The 19,993-nt window shown below is 37.9% G+C and overlaps 1 protein-coding gene across 1 annotated transcript in view; it reads left to right on the top strand.

Annotated features, from left to right (window-relative positions):
• MUC5AC (mucin 5AC, oligomeric mucus/gel-forming) overlaps positions 1–19,993 on the top strand; it is a 53,545-nt gene that overhangs the window by 17,840 nt on the left and 15,712 nt on the right. The window contains exons 10-32 of the mRNA XM_026653916.1: positions 256–373; positions 1,929–2,067; positions 3,257–3,367; positions 4,022–4,091; positions 4,863–5,000; positions 5,529–5,693; positions 6,596–6,690; positions 7,461–7,587; positions 8,246–8,495; positions 9,091–9,140; positions 10,571–10,671; positions 10,818–10,969; positions 11,700–11,838; positions 11,943–12,056; positions 12,313–12,492; positions 13,066–13,305; positions 14,135–14,291; positions 14,952–15,080; positions 15,442–15,586; positions 16,733–16,776; positions 16,877–17,074; positions 18,496–19,017; positions 19,114–19,854. Coding sequence (XP_026509701.1) covers positions 256–373; positions 1,929–2,067; positions 3,257–3,367; positions 4,022–4,091; positions 4,863–5,000; positions 5,529–5,693; positions 6,596–6,690; positions 7,461–7,587; positions 8,246–8,495; positions 9,091–9,140; positions 10,571–10,671; positions 10,818–10,969; positions 11,700–11,838; positions 11,943–12,056; positions 12,313–12,492; positions 13,066–13,305; positions 14,135–14,291; positions 14,952–15,080; positions 15,442–15,586; positions 16,733–16,776; positions 16,877–17,074; positions 18,496–19,017; positions 19,114–19,854 — 4,125 coding nt within the window. The remainder of the gene's footprint in view (positions 1–255; positions 374–1,928; positions 2,068–3,256; positions 3,368–4,021; positions 4,092–4,862; positions 5,001–5,528; positions 5,694–6,595; positions 6,691–7,460; positions 7,588–8,245; positions 8,496–9,090; positions 9,141–10,570; positions 10,672–10,817; positions 10,970–11,699; positions 11,839–11,942; positions 12,057–12,312; positions 12,493–13,065; positions 13,306–14,134; positions 14,292–14,951; positions 15,081–15,441; positions 15,587–16,732; positions 16,777–16,876; positions 17,075–18,495; positions 19,018–19,113; positions 19,855–19,993) is intronic.

The following is a 19,993-nucleotide window of genomic DNA, read 5'->3' on the forward strand; positions in this document are numbered from 1 at the left end:
GCCCATCTCACCAAGGCACTTACCAGAGTATCACAGAGTGAAGGAGCTCTAGGATTTCCGCCACTCTTTGATTGGTTACACAGCCGCAGCAGTCAGTAGATAGCAGAGATTCCATTATTACAATGCTTTTTATTTTTGCATTTCATCTGTAATAAAAAAGGAAACACAACATATTTTACGATGTCTTCTACAGCTGTGCTCCGAAACAACATGGAAAGCATGACAAAGTGAATAACTTACTATTTCTTCCTCTAGGAACTGTGTCTGATGACATTAACAGCTCTGGCTGTATCCCTCTCAGTGAGTGCCACTGTACCTACAAAGGTGAAACATATAGTCCAGGTGCTTCTTTTGCATCCCAGTGCACTTCATGGTAACCTACTATTTTTGTCAAATCTTTTCCTTTTTTTTGTGCATTACCTAATAATTGTTGGCAGTGGGCAAGAAATCACTGATTACACAGGGGTTGGGAATGAATATATTAGTCTGAAGCTTCTGGCTTAAAATACTTACTAAAGTTGTTTATCTCCTTGGTTTCTTTCTGTACACGAGAACAAAAACTTGAATTTAGACAAGAGTAATCTCATTTTCAACCCAGGCACGTTAACAATATGATCAAATCCAGTCACTGAATGCTCAAATCAGCCCTCAGTAACATAAATCCAGTGACAGGTTTCAGAGGGGTAGCTGTGTTAGTCTGTATCAGCAAAAACAACGAGGAGTCCTTGTGGCACCTTAGAGACTAACAAATTTATTTGGGCATAAGCTTTCATGGGCTAAAACCCACTTCATCAGATGCATGAAATGAAAAATACAGGAGCAGGTATAAATACATGAAAGGATGGGGGTTGCTTTACCAAGTGTGAGGTCAGTCTAACGAGATAAATCAATTAACAGCAGGATACCAAGGGAGGAAAAATAACTTTTGACGTGGTAAGAGAGTGGCCCATTACAGACAGTTGACAAGAAGGTGTAAGTAACAGTAGGGAGAAATTAGTATTGGGGAAATTAAGTTTAGGTTTTGTAATGACCCAACCACTCCCAGTCTTTATTCAGGCCTAATCTGGTGGTAAATCCAGTGGTGGACTCCAGCATGAAATATGCATGTTCTATATAAGCACCATTTTAAATTTGAAGAGTCAGTGTATTACATGGATAGTGGAATTATGTGTACACATATAACAGCTTCTGGATGTGAATTGATGGCTTCCCCATAGCTGCTTAAATATTACTTCAGTGTATGTATATGTGTATATGTATATAAAAACACAAAATCTATTTTTTGTAAAGAATTATTTAACATGCTCTGAATTTTGTCTGATGCTAATGAAGGTAAGAGTCCAAATTCAGTATGAGAAAAATTCCTTGGTATTCCATAGAATTGCTTCCACTTTCGCAAGGGCTGAATTTGGTCCAAAGATTTACAATGAATAGCTTTAGGTTAAAACATCATTACCATGAAAACGGAGATGCCTTTCCCTTATTCATTTTGAGTTTTTAATGCAATATCAAAAAAACAACGAGGAGTCCGGTGGCACCTTAAAGACTAACAAATTTATTTGGGCATAAGCTTTCATGGGTAAAAAACCCAGTTCTTCAGATGCATGGAGTGAAAATTACAGATGCGGGCATTATTATACTGACACATGAAGAGAAGGGAGTAACTTTACCTTTTACCCACGAAATCTTATGTCCAAATAAATTTGTTAGTCTTTAAGGTGCCACCGGACTCCTCCTTGTTTTTGTGGATACAGGCTAACACGGCTACCCCCTAATACTTGACACAATGCAATAGCAGTTAGTCTACTTGCAAACAGTGATAAAAACAGCAGGGGGGAAATGAAGGTGTCATCTGTCCCCATTTTCTCCCATTTTTCTTAAGCTTGTGTCACTCAAGCTTAACAAACATCTCTTGTCTTTTTTTTCAGTACCTGTACTGGAGGCCAGTGGAATTGTGTCAGCCTTTCCTGCCCTGGGACTTGCTCCATTGAAGGAGGTTCCCACATCTCCACATTTGATGAGAAACGTTATTCCTTCTTTGGAGATTGTAGCTATATCCTGACGAAGGTAACTATAATTGAGCATTTACTGCCAATGCAACTTAGTATAGACATATTCTTTAACTAGAGAGGATGCAACTTAATTAGTGCTACTGGAAGTCTCAACATGGGGCTTGATCCAAAGACCAATGAAATTAATAGGATTCTTTCCATTGACTTCAATGGGCTTTGGAACAGGCCCAGAATAAACGAATGCAAAGACTTAATCAGGTAGCTGAATACATTAGGAATGTCTATTTTTTAGGGGGAGGGAGGTTTGCTTATGAATTACATTGCATTTTCCAGACCCCCTCAATATAACCTGCAGATGGTTACTATACATTTTCAAATAAATCTCCTCTGTCCTGTGTTTTGTAATTTTTTCTTTCTGAGTAAAGTTAACCCTCCTTTCTGCCTCCGTTGTCACCCTTAATCCAGTTTGCACCCAGTTTGCCTTCCTTGATTAAATGTTCTTCATGTCAGAAGCATCATTTATAGTTCTCATGCAAACTGACTATCAGCTTTCCTATTACCCTTTCCCAATATACATGCATAACTGTTCAGTCTCAGAGCAAAAGACTAAGAACTCCTATTCAGGAGTAGGATCTAAAATGTGTATTTTAGATAACTTAATAACTGGGGACTGTGATATATATGGAATACAGGATGTGGGAATGAATGGGGGTAGTAATGATTATGTTCCCTAATGAAAGTTCATCAGAGTCACTGCAAAAGTCAGGTCCTATATACCACTGTCATTGACTTATATATAATAACTTCTGTAAAAAAAATAATAAAGACTTAATATTAAAAATAACACACACACAAAGAATTATCTTTCCTCACCTAACAGCTGTGTGCTAGAAATCCTTTTTATGAGATAAAACAACCTCACTTTCAGTAAGGTCAAGTTAAATTTTAACTGAAAAGAGAATGCCACAAAAATATCTGTTGCTAATCTAGGAATGTCTGAACATTAAGGCTCCTGAAATCTCCTCATGGGTACCTCAAGTATTTAATGCCATGGTCAGCTGACACTTTTCATTGTGTTGCATGTGTTTACGCCAGCTTACTTTGGTGAGTGTAAATGGGTGTGCATATGAGGAAGAGAGACAAAGGGAAGGAATGAGCAAAATTTACAATGACCAAGTTTACCCAGAATGTTATTTGATATTGATCCCTTTTCACCTAATGGGTTTGTTTTTTCTTTTTTTCAGCTCTGTGACAGCGATTCCTTCACTGTTCTAGGAGAAATCCGCAAATGTGGCCTAACTGACACCGAGACATGCCTGAAAGGTGTAGCCATCAGCATAGGTGGAGGACAAACTGTACGTAGTAAAAACAGATACCCAACCTTTGGCCTGAATGCTTTTAAAATGGACAGTTATTGGGTAGGTAGGTGTGGGTGGGAAGGATGGGCTTAAACTGAAGACCAGAGAAAAACGTGAGTGATCTGTAGCTTGCAAAAAGTGTTACCCATCACCAACTAGACTCACCACAACTTCTGTTCCTGATGCAGTAGGAACTATGTTCAGCCTTATGTTGTGCCCAGATGGAAAAATATTTGAACATGGATGGTCCTTGATCCCAAATCCTGTACCAACGAACACACATATGTATTGTTTGGGGTAGATGCATGCACAAAAAAGAACAGCGCAGCTAGGAAGTCAGCATTGATTTCTGTTCAAATAAGATATAACCTTGATCAAGCAAAAAGAAACTGCAGTGCAGACAATGGAAGTCAAGATACTGGTAGTTCTCTGGCATTTACATTTTATACAGATTTTCTAAATAATTGCTAGTTATAACAATTATAGAAAATAGTATAGTAACAAAAAAAGTTGTGTTGAAAAGTTGATTTTCACTATATCAAGCGTCCGGACTTTTTCTTCATCTTGAACAATACTAGATATGAAATATTTGGAAAGTGCTGGACAGTTCCTAAACCTGCTTGCCAATCACTGTCTTTTTCTTCTTGTCAGATTGTTGTGATCAAACCTTCTGGCAGCGTGTTTGTGAATACGATCTACACCCAGTTGCCCATCTCTGCAGGTATGTTCTTTTAGGAGACATCTGTGGCATTCGCGGACTTTGACTTGGCTAGACTAGTGCTTTGCTTATGCTCTCCGTTACATTCTGAAGTAACCTCTTATTTTTAAAATAATTGTTTTTGCTCATTCAGCATTTTTCAGTTTGGAGATAATCAGATATTGTTATGTAACCATTAGAGAACATCTTCTATACACACATACACTATCACGCTGGTATTTCCAGACCCAACTAGTACTGTAGGAGTAAAAAGCAAATTCTGATATACACTGGGACCCAAAAACCAAGCCTACAACTGACTGAGCCATTAAGTTGCCCTGTGCCTCTTCTGCCTGTTTTCATGAATATTGTTCATCATTAAAGCCTTTCACTCTATCTGGACCTCCTTAGTCTCTTCCCCACATATACAGGAAGTACAAGTACTGTATGTGTATCGAGTATTTCCAGATTGGATCCTAGGACAACATCATGTTAGGTAATTCTCACAGAGCCAAAGTCTGTTTGGACACAGAAATTCATGTTCTTCTCCTTGTTCCAAAGAAATTACCAGACTGGAGGCGTGTTCTGCCTGCTTGGTACCTAGAATAGTAATAGACTAACTTTGTACCAGATTTTAGATCCAGTTCAAATTAACTCTCCTTTTTTTCTGCAAGTGATAGCTTCACACTACATGTAGCAGAAGCTTAGTATAAAGAGAATCTTTGTAAATAATGGACAGTTGTTTCGATTTTTGATCACATACAAAAATGGGTTTATTGTGTTCTTTGCCCATAGCCAATGTCACTATGTTCAGGCCTTCATCATTCTTCATCATCGTACAAACAAACTTTGGGCTTCAGGTTCAGATCCAGCTTGTACCCATCATGCAACTCTTTGTAAACTTGGACCCATCCCACAAAGGGCAGACATGTGGTAAGTGGACTTATCTAATATGTGTCTTTCCTACTGAGGAGAAGCACCACCCAGACTGCTTGTTTGGGTGGGAGACAGGAAGCAGGATCAGAGAGAGTCAGAGACTTAGACTTTTGATCAGGAAAGGAAGCACGGCTGAGCTTTTATAAAATTAAGCTTTCTCTCTGGGAGTAAGAAGTAGAAGGGTCACTGAATGCTATTTTTACTTTTATGTTATGTTTACTCTGATCAAATAAAAGTGTAGTGGTGTTTCAGACCCAGAAGTCAAAAGCATAGCCAATCAGTGGGTTTTGAAGAGTTCTGCAGGGCCCCTGAAATAGCGATAGGAAAAGTAGCCAGATTAGTCTGATATTCACAGGAAAATGTCCTGAGAGAAAGCTTTCAGAGGTACAATGGTTGTACCAGCAACACAGAGACATGGGTCTTGAACAAGATGTGTAATCAGGAAGGAGCAGGTTGTGACCTCACTCATTGAAATTACTTTTGATCTTGTATGAGAGATTCAAAATCCTTCTGCTTCCCGCTAAGGTCTTTGTGGAAACTTCAACGATATCCAAACAGATGACTTCAAAGCCACAAGTGGTGTAGTGGAAGGAACAGCAGCCGCTTTTGCCAATACCTGGAAAATCCAGGGTGATTGCCCTAATGTCAAAAACATCTTTGAGAACCCCTGTACCCTCAGCATAGAAAATGGTATGTTTGTTATAATAATCTATTTCTTCTATAATTAGAAGACTAAACAAATCTGACAAAAATAGGTAGCAGAAATGAATTCAGATTCTAAATTCCATGTTACATATAGATGGTTTTAAAAATTAAATCATAAAAGAAGATTAGCTTGAAAAACAAAGCAATTATTTAACTGTAAGAAATATTAACAGGATGCTACGACTCATTTTAACTAATCCAATCTTGCCTACCCATTTTCTGTTAGACAAGACTGAGGTTTTCTCTTAATAAATAATACTAATACTTAAGACTAATAGAGTATTTTAGAGCCTCACAATAGCTCTGTGAGTTAAGAAGTGAAGTGTTAAGATTCCCATTTTGCATATGGGGAAACTGAGTCATTGAAGAGGTTATCATTCCATCCTGTAAGATGCTGAGTGCCATCTAGAAGGTGTGGTGTGCTCAGAACTTTGCATGTTTGGACTGTATGTAACTTGCCCAGTGCCACACAATGAGTCATGAATCATACTGAGAATTCATTGGTTCAAGGCTCTCAATCTTCTGTTCTAACCAATAAAGAACTTAAGTTTTTAAGGTCCACAAGCCACTCTTTCTGCTGCTAATATGAATTGAGCCATTGGTAATCCACATTGAAAATCTCCTTTTTCAAAACACCAGCTCAAGTTTTACCAGCTTAATCAAAGGCAGCCATTGTGATTTAGCTTCAGTCAGTTTATGACACGTTCATATTTCTGTACAAAGAGAGTGGGCAGTTTTTTGTGTTTGAAGAAATACAGAGCCAAATTCTACTCTTTGTTATGCTTCTGCAACTCCACTGAACACAACGGGCTTACAGTGATGTAACTGGGAAGAGAATTTAACCCATAAAGTGAAACATGAATTCATAGCATTTTCTGTTTTTACAGAAAAATATGCTCAGCACTGGTGTGGATTGCTGACTGAGACTCAAGGACCTTTTGCTGAATGCCACTCAACAGTGAATCCAGATGTTTACCACACGGTACTTTGCTAGTTATTTCTTTCACCTTTATAATAGCACCAATAAGAGTCTGATCCCTGATACCAAGTGCCAAGAGAAACACATACCAAACAGGAGGAGCTGGTTTAGACACCCATTTGCTTCTGACAAGTTCATCAGGCTACAATAACGTTTAACTGTAATTTGATTTCATGTAAGCTACTCCTCTAAGTAGGCATTTTTCTTTACACTATCAGGAAGATACGTTTAATTGTTTCACTTTGTATACGACACTGCATTGATTGTAAATATCTGATGTAAATAGTAAAACTATTTTTTTCCTCAAATAAAAGGAGGAACATAAAAATACAGCTGCAGGCATCTATTTTACTTCCTTGTAAAGGATTGCATCTTTCTGGCAGGTACTCAGGGTAATTTCCCTTGCGGTGAAGTAATCTAAATTTGCATGTCTGAAACACTCTTAGATAACTGACTGCAAAGAAGGAAATGCTTAGATTTTTATACAGATATAAATATACAGACATTAATGGGCCAAATTCTGCTGTCAATTACATTGATGAAAATCCAGAATAAACCCATTGACATACTTCAGATCTATACTGGGGTAAATCAGAGCACCATTTGGTCCAATGGGTTGCAAAGTGAATACATCAAGGTAGAATTTGGCCCTATAATCCATTATAAGACTAAATAGAGCCAGTGATTTTGACATGTGAATGCAAAAACTTAAAGGGAAATTTCTTTGGATGGGCAGTTCAGTGATTACTAATGAGTCTTATATGTATTCCTAGAACTGTCTGTTTGACACCTGTAACTGTGAAAAGAGTGAGGACTGTATGTGTGCTGCCCTCTCTACCTATGTCAGAGCCTGTGCTGCCAAAGGAGTCCTGTTGAATGGATGGAGGACCAATGTCTGCAGTAAGTTTTAAAACCATTCACTGGTTAAAAATGATCAGCCAGTGGGCCCTTTATACCAGTTTCCAAGAAATCCAGGGCTCTCCCAGTCAAATCTTAAACAAAAGTTTGATGGTGTTCTATCAACAATTCTCTTATAGAATTTAAGGGGTATAAGTAACGGGGGACATAATGAACGATAAGTAGGAAGTTACTTGAAGAAGATGCTTCATGAGAATCATGCCTACACTGAATGAAAGTCCCAAGGAAATATCAGGGAGCATAAGGCTTTTACTGTCCATTTAATATAATTAGGATGCTTCCAGTTTTATTACTTTAATATACTGATGGTGGAAGGAGGAAAATAAACAAACAGAAAAAATAAACTGTACAAATTAATATGGGTTAAATTCTCCTCTTGTTTAAACTGAAGAAACCTCATTGACAGCAATGGGGTTCTCTAGTGTACCCATCCGAGATAGTAACGTGGGGGTAAATTTTGTAGTAGAAGTACAAAAGACATGTAAATTACATTACTGTTGACCTCACTGCAGAATTTCATCCATTCAGTTTTAATCTGTGGACATACAGGATCTATCATACACAATATATCCAAAATTTGGCATTTATAGCCATCATTAAATAAGTATGAATGTAACTTACTTTATTTTACTCTCTCAAGCCATAACCTCGTGCCCCAAATCCCTGACGTACAGCTATGTTGTCAATTCCTGCCAACCCACTTGTCGATCTTTGAGTGAGCCCGATGTCACATGCAACATCAAGTTCACTCCAGTTGATGGCTGCACCTGTGCAAATGGAACTTACATGGATGAAAATGGCAAATGCGTGCCCGCTACTAGCTGTCCTTGTTATTACAAAGGATCTGTGCTACCTTCTGGAGAGGTTGTTCACGACAATGGTGTCATATGGTAAGAGGTTCTTTAACAAAACCCTGGGGCTGGACACTGGCAATCATGGAATCATATATATTTTATGGAGTCTAGTCAAGTCAAATGAGTTTCTCTCCCCGTTTCAGAATTTTCAGTGTGAAAATCACAATTACTCATGAATTTTTAGGATTGTCTTTGTTTAGAAGTCTTTCTTTAATCCGGTCAACTAACTCAATTAGCCATATTTTCTCCCTGAATTTAAAAGGTTTCTTCCAGATTAAAAAAGTCTACCAGTTTGATATTCCCTGTAGTTAAAATGAGGAATGCTGGTGAAACGAATAATATTACGGAAGAAACTTTTTAAGTGTAATAATCTATGTCGACAAACTGACTGGGTGGCATTGTCTTAGCAGAAGGCACAAGCTTGTTTGTTCTCTGGACAGCTATCGCAGAAATTATATGCAAACAATATACATGGTTCTGTTGAAAGGACATTTTCTATCTCTGGCCACAAGGTGGCATTTCAGTATTCCAGATTCCATAGAAAAGACTGGATGTATGGCAAGATAGAAGCAGCTCTCCATGTAACTAACTATGATTTGAAGCAAACATAATTCCCTTCTCTTTCTCACAGCTCTTGCACACATGGAAAGTTGGACTGCGTGAGAGTGAAACCAGAACCAGGTATAATCCCTTTAAGCTTTATTTTAATTCCCTCTCACACTTCTGAGTGAACTCAGTTTTATTACAATGATGAAGACAGCAAACATTTGAAACCCAGTAGGGAAATTATCGCATCAGAAACCATTTGCATAGCAGTTTTGTAGTAGCGAGGATGTAATTTTTGAAATGCAAAGTACCATTCTTTATATTGTGGCATAGTGGAAACAAAATAGGACAAGAACTAAAGGATCTAATTCAGAGCAAGATAAGATCTGGTCATAGTGTTACAGATAAAAAAGAAAAGTGCCCTAGGGAATACATAATAACCACTGAATTTCCTAAAAGCAAAAATTACTGGATGCCGGTAACTTGATAAATATAGGGTGAGGGGTGTCCTTTATGAATTGTTCTCCAAAAGGCAAATTTCTATGAGACTTCTTAAAAATGAAAGTCAGCAAAAGGAAGCAAAAAATAAAGAAAAATAATACAGCTGTTAATATAGTAACAAGAATCAGTTTCTTTTTTCAACAAAGAAATGATGGTAAGATGTATTTCTTAACAACTGAAAGGTGGTTCAAAGCACTTATCACATATTTCAGTAGGTATTAGGTAAACCCAAAAGTATAACATACCACAGACTCCATTCTCCATACAGTAGAAGAAAAAACAATAAGATCCAAATATTGCTCATGTGCCAATGGCAATTTTTTTAATGACATGCATGGCCAGGGCTCTGGCCATACTTCTGGTTCATATGTTTAATACTACAGCTATTATCAGGTGCTTATCCAAGACGTGGCACCCAATCCTGCAGTCGCTACTCAAACAAAAATTTCCCACTGGTATCAGTAGGAGTTTTAACTGAATAAAGAGTGCAGGATTTGGCTACAGTTACCATATCTGTGCTTGCAGGGGGGGTAATTAAACATGCAAATAACCAGTTCTGTAACTAACTGGCCATTTGTGCATACCGTTACATTGCATGTGAAAACTATGCATATGCTATTCTAAAATCTGTCCCATTAATTATAGCACAATTATTACAGGATTAACTGAATTGAAATATATTATATAAAGATTCAAATGGATTTTGTTTCCAAAGTAATGTGTAAATTAGTTGTAAATTTTCTTTACTAACAATAATGAAGAATTGTATTCCAAGTTTACAACCAAAGGCAATGAGCTCCTATATCTGAGGTCATTTATAATTCTAAACAAAGCCTTGTGCCCAATTCCATGGCTAAAATCATTTCAGCAGAGAGCTAAAATGTGTGACAGAGCAAATGAAGGTTATTTGCCAGTAACTGAAGCATTGTAACTAGATTGTGTTCCTTGGCTTTACTCTAAAATCAGGGCTCTTTGGAGGCATATTCATGACAAATAATTACTGTAGCAATAACTGATAACTCTGTGTTTGATCCCAAATGTCTTATGGCTTTTGTCTCCTGCAGTCTGTGCAGCTCCCATGGTCTACTTTGACTGCAGCAATGTCACTGCAGGCACAATTGGATCCGAGTGCCAGAAGAGCTGTCAGACTCTTGATATGGGATGTGTAAGTGCCAATTCTTTATGCCCACTTGAAAACATTTTCATATCCTGACCAAAATTAAATCTCTCACACTCTGTGCTGTTGTAGTTGAATGTTTCTTTGCCATTGACATGATTTATCAAGTGATGTTTTCTCTATGGTTCTTACAGTACAGCACACAGTGCGTCTCTGGCTGCGTGTGCCCTAATGGTCTAGTGTCAGATGGCAAAGGTGGCTGTGTAGCTGCGGGGGAATGTCCATGTGTTCACAATGATGCCTCCTACAATTCAGGAGAAACAATCAAAGTCAACTGTAACACCTGGTAGGTATATGTTGAATAGTTATGGTTTTCACAGTCCTAAAGCTACATGTCCGTGTCGCTTAAACTTGAGGAGAATCTCATTTTGCTGTAGCAGAATTAAGACTTACAGCACACACTTGAGTGGGGCTCATATTCCATGCAACAGAAGGTGATGATAGATATACACATAGCCTGTGCACTAGAATTTGGTTGGCAATGAGATCCTTCACTGCAAGAGGGTTAGTAGTTAGTTCCGCATTGGTATCTAAAATGTTGAAATCTAATATTCAGCATAAAAAAAAAACAGGCTCTCTTCATTCTTTTCAAAACCAAACAAGAATAGTTAGTAAATGAGCAGGACAACGATGGGCTTTATATGCCCTCATCTCCATTAGAGCTGCACGGGAAAACTTTATACCTGCTCAGTCTGTATGCAGTCCCTCAATGGTGCATACATCTCAAAAAATTCTAAGAGGTTTTGAAATCCAAAAGGTTTTTAAATGGCTCTCAATCATATCACCCATTTAATCAGAAAATAAATTAAATTTTGGGAATTAATGGGGTCTATGTGCTGTTGGTCCAGAGCTACGATAGATTACTGTTTAGCATGAGTAAGCCCTATTTCCCAGTACCATAGGTTTACTGTATTTTGGAATAGACACATTCTGAATCAAATTTACATCTGGCTATATAAGGAGAAATTAATATGTTAAGTATTTTTGTTACATTTGGACTTTTTTCTCCCTCCTAGCACTTGTAAAAACAGAATGTGGCAATGCACCAATGAACCTTGCCTGGCAACCTGCTCTGCTTATGGAGATGGTCATTACATTACTTTTGATGGCAAACGCTTCAGCTTTAGTGGAGACTGTGAATACACACTGGTCCAGGTACTGAGCTTCTTTCCTAGGATTATTACACCACTAAAAGTATCTTGTGTTCCTACATGTGGTGACCTTGTATTACTAACACTAACTATAACTCCTGTTCTCAGGATTACTGTGGTAAAAACAGTACCAGCCTTGGAACCTTCCGAGTGATCACTGAGAACATCCCCTGTGGAACCACTGGGACCACCTGCTCAAAGGCCATTAAAGTCTTCCTAGGGGTGAGTAGCTTCTTTGATAAACTGTGGGAAAGAACATGTGTATCTGATCTCTGACATGAGTAGGATGCACAATAGATTGTCCAAGGTAGATATCACTGTAAAAATATTCAATCAGACAGCATAACCTTTCGTAGACTTCCAAACTTGCTGCCAGCAATTGCGCGATATCTTAGGAAGAAATGCTATAGAATAATTCAGATAGTTATAGATATATTAAATCTGTTGGCTTTTTAACTGGCTTTTCTTCCTATTTCAGAACTATGAACTGGTACTCAGTGACGGAAAGTTTGAAGTGATAGAGAAGGTCCGTGGAGGGGAAGTGCCATACAAGGTCCGTTACATGGGCATCTACATGGTGATTGACACCAACAATGGGCTGATTCTTATGTGGGATAAGAAAACCAGCATATTCATCAAGCTCAGCCCAGATTTTAAGGTGAGTTTTAGAAGCTGTGTGTGTGGGATCAACTCTTATGGATACACTATGGTGTTATCTCTTGAAGGAGAAAATGGAGGTGCAGTGAAACATAAGTAAGATTGTGACTGCAAGATTGAATGAATTCCTATTGCATATTTTCAGCCTTTCGGTGGTGTCTCAAAATAGATCCTTTAGAGTGACAGAATGTAGTGGGGTGATAAGCTGCTTCTAAATACATCATTCATGTCCACAAATTACATAATGATTTCATAACTAAATAGTAGCAGAACACTCATTAAAGGTCATTACTAATAAGGTATATTCAAAACGAAATAAAAATAGTTAATTCGTTTTTTTTTAAATCCTAAGAACAAAATTATGCGTCTACTTTACTTCTTTCTTCAGAAAGGATTCAGTACAATAAAAAAAAGGGTACATTTTTCAGTAAAGGCATCTTCAGGGAAAAGTGTGAGGCTGTCACTGAAGACGCAAAGTCTACATTAAATCCAAAAAGTCAGAGTTTCAGTTAATCACAGGCACTGGCAAATACATTTTATTAGCACTCATCAGTTTGTTTGTTTCTCTGTGCAGGGTCAGGTCTGTGGCCTGTGTGGGAACTACGATGGCAATGGCATTAATGACTTTACCACCAGAAGTCAGTCTGTGGTAGGAGATGTGCTGGAGTTTGGAAACAGCTGGAAGGTGTCTCCTACTTGCCCAGATGCCAAGAGCAACAAGGATCCTTGCACTGCAAACCCTTACAGGAACTCTTGGGCCCAGAAGCAGTGCAGCATAATCAACAGCAAAGTATTCGCTGCCTGTCACTCTCAGGTATAGCAAATCCTCAGGTGGAATCCTTCTAAGTAGGGATTATATTATATACAGAATACCTTAGTGGTGCACTTTGTGTTGCCACTCCCTGCACTAAACATAAGGATGCTCTACCTTTTTTTTAATGTACATGTACATTTGATTGTGGAAGAAGCATCATGGGCTTGATCCAGTTTCACACTGAAGTCAATGGAAAGATTTGACTTCAATGGGAGCTGGATCAGGTCCTTTAAGACCAAACTGGACTCATAGCTAATTCCAGGAGGACTATGCAGAAATTTCACTGAGATTCATTTTCTCTTTTTGCCAAGTAAGCTGGTCCATCAAAGAAGTATGTGACACTTGTACAGACGTCATCAGATAACCCTTTTTACATGGGACAATCACAGGATGTGTTATTCCGTCCAGCAGGATTAGCTTCTGATAATACATTTAATTGATAACAGGACGATTGTTGTGATAGGATGTACTAATCTAATTATATTATTTTTTCCAATTAATTTGTAATGTTCCACAGCTGTTAGGGTAGTCACTTCTCTTATGATTACTAATGCTAGGCGTGTCCTACACTTGATGTCTTCACTTGACTTTATAAAAAAAAATTCTTGTCATTTCCCCCCCAATTTAGACTCTTTTTTTCCAGAATCATAGTTTATTCTGCATGTAGTTCCATTGCTATAGGGAATGATGTTACAAGAGAAAAAGAAAAGAACAGCATCCATTTCAAACATTTGACTGAAATTTTAAGAGGAGAGGGAATTGCTATTGCAAAGCAAGATGACAAATGCATGGAACAAAAATTAAATGTCATGTATTCTTTTTCTAACAGGTTGAACCAAATGAATATTATGAAGCATGCGTGACTGATGCTTGTGCCTGTGACACTGGGGGAGATTGTGAATGTTTCTGTACAGCGGTAGCTTCATATGCTCAAGCATGTAATGAGGCTGGCATTTGTGTTGCATGGAGAACCCCATCTATCTGTCGTGAGTATTACCCCATAACTTCATGGAGGGAGAGGGAGAAAAAGAAATAAAGAACGAGAAGGGGAAAAAAAACATAGGAAGAAATGAAGAGGAGTATAGTACTGTTCCTGAGATGCACTACAATCTGGAAAATAGCAAAATAGCCCAAAGCAAACAGTAAATTATCAATAGAACTATCTACAAAACTTCCTTTTCCAATCTCTCTACACATCTCCAATTGTAGATATGATTAAAATAAAACTGTACCCTAGTGATTGTATTAGTTGTTAAATTACTGTATTATCTAGTTACAGATTGTGATATACCACTGCCATTCTAGTATATATATATATATATATATATATAATATATATACACACAAACACACACACACAGCTGTTATCTGTCACAGTGTAAGTAATAGCAATGCATAGTAGCAGCTGAAAATTTTATGTTCCAGTTAATTGAGTTTTATGCGTTCTGTCAGTGTACCAGCACTGAAGTCAATACAACTGTAGAATTAAGATAATCATATTGAATTAGAAACAGGATAACTACTGTTTACTACTTGCAGAATTATGTTAGTGTTATGGGATTTGTACACAGCATATGGATAGCTATGAAGCACTTTAGAAACATTTTGTTACATGTAATATTTTCACCCATTTTGCCCTCTTTCAGCTCTGTTCTGTGATTACTACAACCCGCAAGGGGAATGCGAGTGGCACTACAAGCCTTGTGGGTCTCCTTGTATGAAGACCTGCAGGAACAGAAGTGGAAAATGCCTTCATGAGTTACAAGGGTTGGAAGGTAAAATACATTATATATATCTCACTCTACTTATAAAAGCTAATTAAAAATTCCTAAACTAAAATTCCTACTTCTCAATATATTTAATAATATTAGAAAGTACAAGCCAGGTTAGTGATTATGGAGTTTTCTGAATTGTGTGTAATTCTCTAAAGAGGTCATGATCTTCTTTGGGATTAAAATCCAAATTATTGCATTTAAACTCTCAGAGAAATGTATGCTTTGGCAGCAATATGCATCATGTCACTAAGGGTGAAATTCCACCCCTCGACAAGAAATCAATGCAGAGTTTAGACAGTTGTCTAGAGACACCCGCAGTGTAAGAGATCCAGTGTCAATATAACTCTCTTTGTTACTGCAGGCTGCTATCCAAAGTGTCCAGAGAACAAGCCCTATTTTGATGAAGATGATATGGAGTGTGTCGATAGCTGTGGCTGTTATGATACCAAGGGAAAATATTACAAGCCAGGAACACCCATTCGTTCAGAAGAGAACTGTCAATCATGGTAAGCTTAGCTGTATGAGGATTTTAGGAGGATCCTAACATAATGTACTGGCCATTAAACTCCATTGTTTGCTAACAGGAATTGGTCTTGTGCCTACTGTACATAAATTACTAATGAGTACATAAACCACTTTTATTTCTGGGACTGGGAAGGGAAAGGATCATGATCTGAAATTCTTTCCTTTGGAGTGATTTGCTTGAAGCATATTTCTCTGTTTTATTGCACATTCTGTATTATCCTAAAAAAAAAAAGACCTTCTTTATACTGCATTTAGGAAACAAATTGACAAGGTATTATTGAAATCATTATCTAAAATTGCTCTATAGCTTAATTCTGTTCATTTGTTTTTGCTATTGTCTTGGCATGTATCTGTCTAGGAGAGTCCTTCAGTATTTTTATATGTTTTATTTTTTGTAACTGATTTCTTCGTTACACAGATATTTACTTAGGGACATATTCTGATATGCTTCTCATGCTGAATAGCAATTTACTCCACAAAGTCAATAGGACTACTTGCGGAGTACAGTGTTAGTTAGTGTGAACAAAGGTACCTGAATTTAGCCCTTAATTAGTAAGTGAGAAATCCCTATCTTTGTGCACAGCCTGAGTAAACGGACTGTGTTCTCACAGGGGCATACCATCGAGGGCTGAGGAGAGGGAATCCTCCTTACTAGGCTGCAGAGCAGCTAAAGAGACTCTCTGGCAGCTATTTCAACCTAAGAGCAACAGTAATTCCTCCACCACCATCCCTGCTGCACTTCCCCTCCACTGGGGGGAAGTGGTCAGTGGATCCCTTCCTGCAGCCTCCAAAACCTTCTTCTGTGGCATCATGGAAGGGATGCAGTGCAGGGTATTGTTAGTAGGCACAGATGGTGTTACAAATCCTGTCTGCAGATTGAAAGGAGCCTGCCCATCCTGCCTTTCTGCAGCAGAAGTGCACCGGTTTGAGAGCTCAGGGCCCTTCTATCACAGGATGGATGAGAACATTCTAGGTCTTTTTGAGCTTACCCACACAACTTTTCTCCATGAACTTCATTTTGTTCCTTGGGATATAAATGCAATAGAAACAGTTAAAACAGTAAAATGTATGTGGTTATCCTTTATGCATCTTCAGTCCCATATTTCTTTTCTCTTTTCCCCCCCCAGTGAATGCACAATGAATGGCATTAAGTGTGAATATGATGAAGACGGTATGTTGACAAAGCAGCTGTTATCTGAACATGAAATTTTTGGAACAATCTATTCCATATTACAGGAAATCTAATGATGACATTCTCCTTTGCTTTACAGAATGCCACTGCACATATGATGGAAAGCAATATGAGTATGAGGATGTCATCTACGACACTACAGATGGTATTGGCGGATGTATCATTGCAACTTGTGGTCACAATGGAACAATTGATAGAAAAGTCTATGCATGTTCTACACCCTTAACCACAACACCATTTTCATTTTCCTCTTCAACACCTATATCCACCACTACAGGTTTGTTTTTAATGAATACATGAGCTCACTGTACTTTTACTTGCTGTTGAGTGAAATTTACCTACCAAACCATGCTTATAACTCTAACGAATGGACCAGAAACTCAAAAACTAATAAGACCTATTTTTCTTTGCATTTTGTATATTTTATATAGTTTTGATCATAGCTAGAAAACAAATTGAAACATGAAAATATAGAAAATTAAACCACTGTGCATGGTTTTGATATGATCTTTGCTCAAATTCAGACAGATTCATTAGAAAACAATCCCATGGGTATTTTATAAACTGTTGTGGTAACTGATTCTATACCATTCTTTTTAAACTGCTATATAGAAAATGTCCACAGCTAGTAATCTGCACAGTCATAGAATCATTCCCTATTATTCATTTATTAAATTGCAGAATGACTAATTTCTCCTAAAATCCCAGTCAGTATCATAGTATTTTGAAAATGCAGTTAGTAAATGGATTGCTCAGACTGCAATACTGAGATACTATGCATTTCACCTCTAGATCTCTGGTTCAATTTGTCCCAGATTGGTAATGCCTGAAAGTCATGACCATCTGATGGCTGTTTGATAGCACACGTGAGATTAGTTAGTCATTTTAGTATAGTTCTTAGTGCTACATCACAGAAACTGCCAGCATAGTTGGCATTAACTGGCAACTTTTCAGAAGTTTCAGAGAGGCCTGCATTGAATCAGCAAGGAGCATGAACTACTCTCTCCACCCAAGAGATGGTCCCTTACAAACAGACTTGAAGCACATTAGGGCAGCATAAGGAAACTTATACCCCTGATTCAACCCTGCAGTAATTGTTCTATGAACAAATAGAGAGGAGTGCAGGCAATGTGACATGTTCATGAGCAGTAAATTTATATAACAAATAAATTAGGTGCATATGCGGCCTACTCCAAAGCACATTGAATTCAACGATGTCTTTCCATAGCTTCAGTGCATTTTGGATCAGGGCCTTAATGTTCATGAGAAGGTGCAAACATGCTGCACAAAACAGAAAATTTTATGCAAAGATGTTTTTTCCCAAGTGTGCAAATTATGCATGTGTAACGTAGGCAACTATTTTTGAAATTTTGGTAATTACTCTTTATCCTAGCACATCACAAGAAATAATGGCCATGCCCTTGGAAGTGATAAATCCAGGCATACCGACAAATTCATATGTTGTGATTATTTTCATTATTTGAATGGATATTCATTATAATTTAACTAGCCTAATAAATGGATATATTTTTGAGCTCAGTATATTAGCTCATGCCCTTTGGCAAGTGTCTAGACAAGCCCCTCTTCCTACAGCTGATAGCTGACATCACGCTCAGTCTATTTGGTATAATAGAAAGGAGAATATTTGCTTGAATTTCTTAGTACTAAATTTTCACTCTTTTTGGTTTTTAACCACAGTGACACCAACTACATCAATCTGTGTTCGTGAAGTATGCCAGTGGTCACAATGGTATGACGTGAGCTATCCAGGGTCTGGGATCAACGATGGAGATTTTGACACATTTGATAATTTAAGAGCCAAAGGTTATAAAGTTTGCAAAGCTCCAAAGGCTGTTGAATGCAGATCTGAGAAGTTCCCTAACACACCATTAAATGAACTAGAGCAAAAAGTAGAATGTAGTACAACAATGGGACTAATATGTTATAATAAGGATCAGCATCAAATGATCTGCGACAACTTCCAGATAAAAATCTTATGCTGTAGCTTTGTACCATGTGAATATACAACTCCTGCTACCACAACGCCTGCGGAGACTACAACACCCATCACAAAAACGACCACTCCAGAAACTACTGTAACCAGTATATCTTCAACAACTACAGCACTACCTACAACCACAGAATCTAAAACAACTACTCTTTCAACAAGTACCATGACCTCCAAAACTCCTTCAACATCTCCAGTCACAGAAACAACGAGTGTGTCAACTTCAACTCTTAGAACCACAGCTCCATCAACAACAATCCCTGAAACAACTGCTAGCCCTTCAACAGAAACTGTATATACTACAGGAGAAATCACATCCATAACACCTTGTAAACCAAAATGCAAATGGTCTGAATGGCATGATGTCCATTTTCCCAGTCTGGACAATAAAGGAGATTCTGAAACATATGATGATATTAGAGCAGCAGGAAAAGTGATCTGCAGCAAACCTGAAAATATAGAATGTCGAGCCGAGAAATTCCCAGAAAAATCAATTGATAACATTGACCAAATTGTCCAGTGCAATGTATCCTTTGGACTTGTCTGCAGGAATGAAGATCAGGAAGGAGTGCTCCAAATGTGTTATAACTATCAAATAAAAGTATTCTGCTGTGATGATTTTAGTCATTGCCCATCCACATCCACTACTACAGAAACTACAACAACTGCAGGCACAACTATTGTTTCAACAGAAACTTCCACCCAGACTCCTACAACTACAGAAACTACAACTTCAACAGTGAGAACTACACCTTCACCCACCACCACAACAGAAACCACAACCAAAGAAGTTAAAACAACTACTCTTTTAACAACCACCCCTATAGAAACTACAACAATCATAACTACACCTTTCACTACCACAACCACAGAAACTACAACTACTCCAGGCACACCCATTGTTTCAACAGAAACTTCCACACTGACTCCTACAACTACAGAAACTACATCAATAGGAACTACACATTCATCCATCACCAGCATAGAAACTACAACAGTCACAACTACACCTTTCACTGCCACAACCACACAAACTACAACAACCACAGGTACTACAACCATGACAACTCCTCAAACTACTACTACAATACCAACCACTACTCCAATAACCTCAACACCAATTCCGGACACTTTTACAACTACAACTACTTCACCAACCACTACTCAAACCACCACCACAGAATTTAC

Source organism: Terrapene carolina, unplaced genomic scaffold (assembly GCF_002925995.2).
Source record: "Terrapene carolina triunguis isolate 2854851 unplaced genomic scaffold, T_m_triunguis-2.0 Scaffold171, whole genome shotgun sequence".
NCBI lineage: Eukaryota > Metazoa > Chordata > Testudines > Emydidae > Terrapene > Terrapene triunguis.